Source organism: Meleagris gallopavo, chromosome 17 (assembly GCF_000146605.3).
Source record: "Meleagris gallopavo isolate NT-WF06-2002-E0010 breed Aviagen turkey brand Nicholas breeding stock chromosome 17, Turkey_5.1, whole genome shotgun sequence".
In the NCBI taxonomy this organism is placed as follows: domain Eukaryota; kingdom Metazoa; phylum Chordata; class Aves; order Galliformes; family Phasianidae; genus Meleagris; species Meleagris gallopavo.
The window spans coordinates 11,166,943-11,167,449 of NC_015027.2; the positions used below are offsets into that span (position 1 = coordinate 11,166,943).

Consider the following 507-nt stretch of genomic DNA (forward strand, 5'->3'; position numbering starts at 1 on the left):
CATATCTGAGCTCAACACCACCCACGTTCCTGTCCCAACCTCACGGCCCCATGCCATGTTCCTGCCCCAGCTTCAAATCCCCATGTCACACCCCAGCTCCATGTCCTCATGCCGTGTCCCAGCTCAGCATCCCCATGCCATGTTCCGGCTCCATGCCCCCGTGCCCTATCCCAGCTCCACCACCCCACGTCATACCCCATCTCTCCATGTCCCCATGCCATATACCATCTCCACGTCCCCATGCCATATACCATCTCCATGCCCCCACGTCCCTCCCCATCTCCATGTTCCCCAACCACATCCCAGCCCCACGTCCCCACGCCACGTCCCCGCTCCATTTTCACAGCCCCACTCCACATCCCAGCCCCACGTCCCACGCCGTGACCCCACGAAGGACCGGCACCAGAACGGCCGCGCTCCGCGGCTCTCCCCACTCTGCGGTCCCCGGGAGACCCATGGGGGGGGGAAGCGGTGCCGTGCCCGAGACCACCAGAGTGCACGCGTGGC

The 507-nt window shown here is 64.9% G+C and overlaps 1 protein-coding gene across 1 annotated transcript in view; it reads right to left on the minus strand.

Annotated features, from left to right (window-relative positions):
- Positions 1-340: 340 nt before the first annotated feature.
- The window catches only part of LOC104913599 (EMI domain-containing protein 1), a 5,598-nt gene continuing 5,431 nt past the window's right edge, over positions 341-507 (minus strand). Inside the window, exon 9 of the mRNA XM_010720523.2 lies at positions 341-435. Within this exon, the coding sequence (XP_010718825.1) occupies positions 341-435 (95 nt within the window). The remainder of the gene's footprint in view (positions 436-507) is intronic.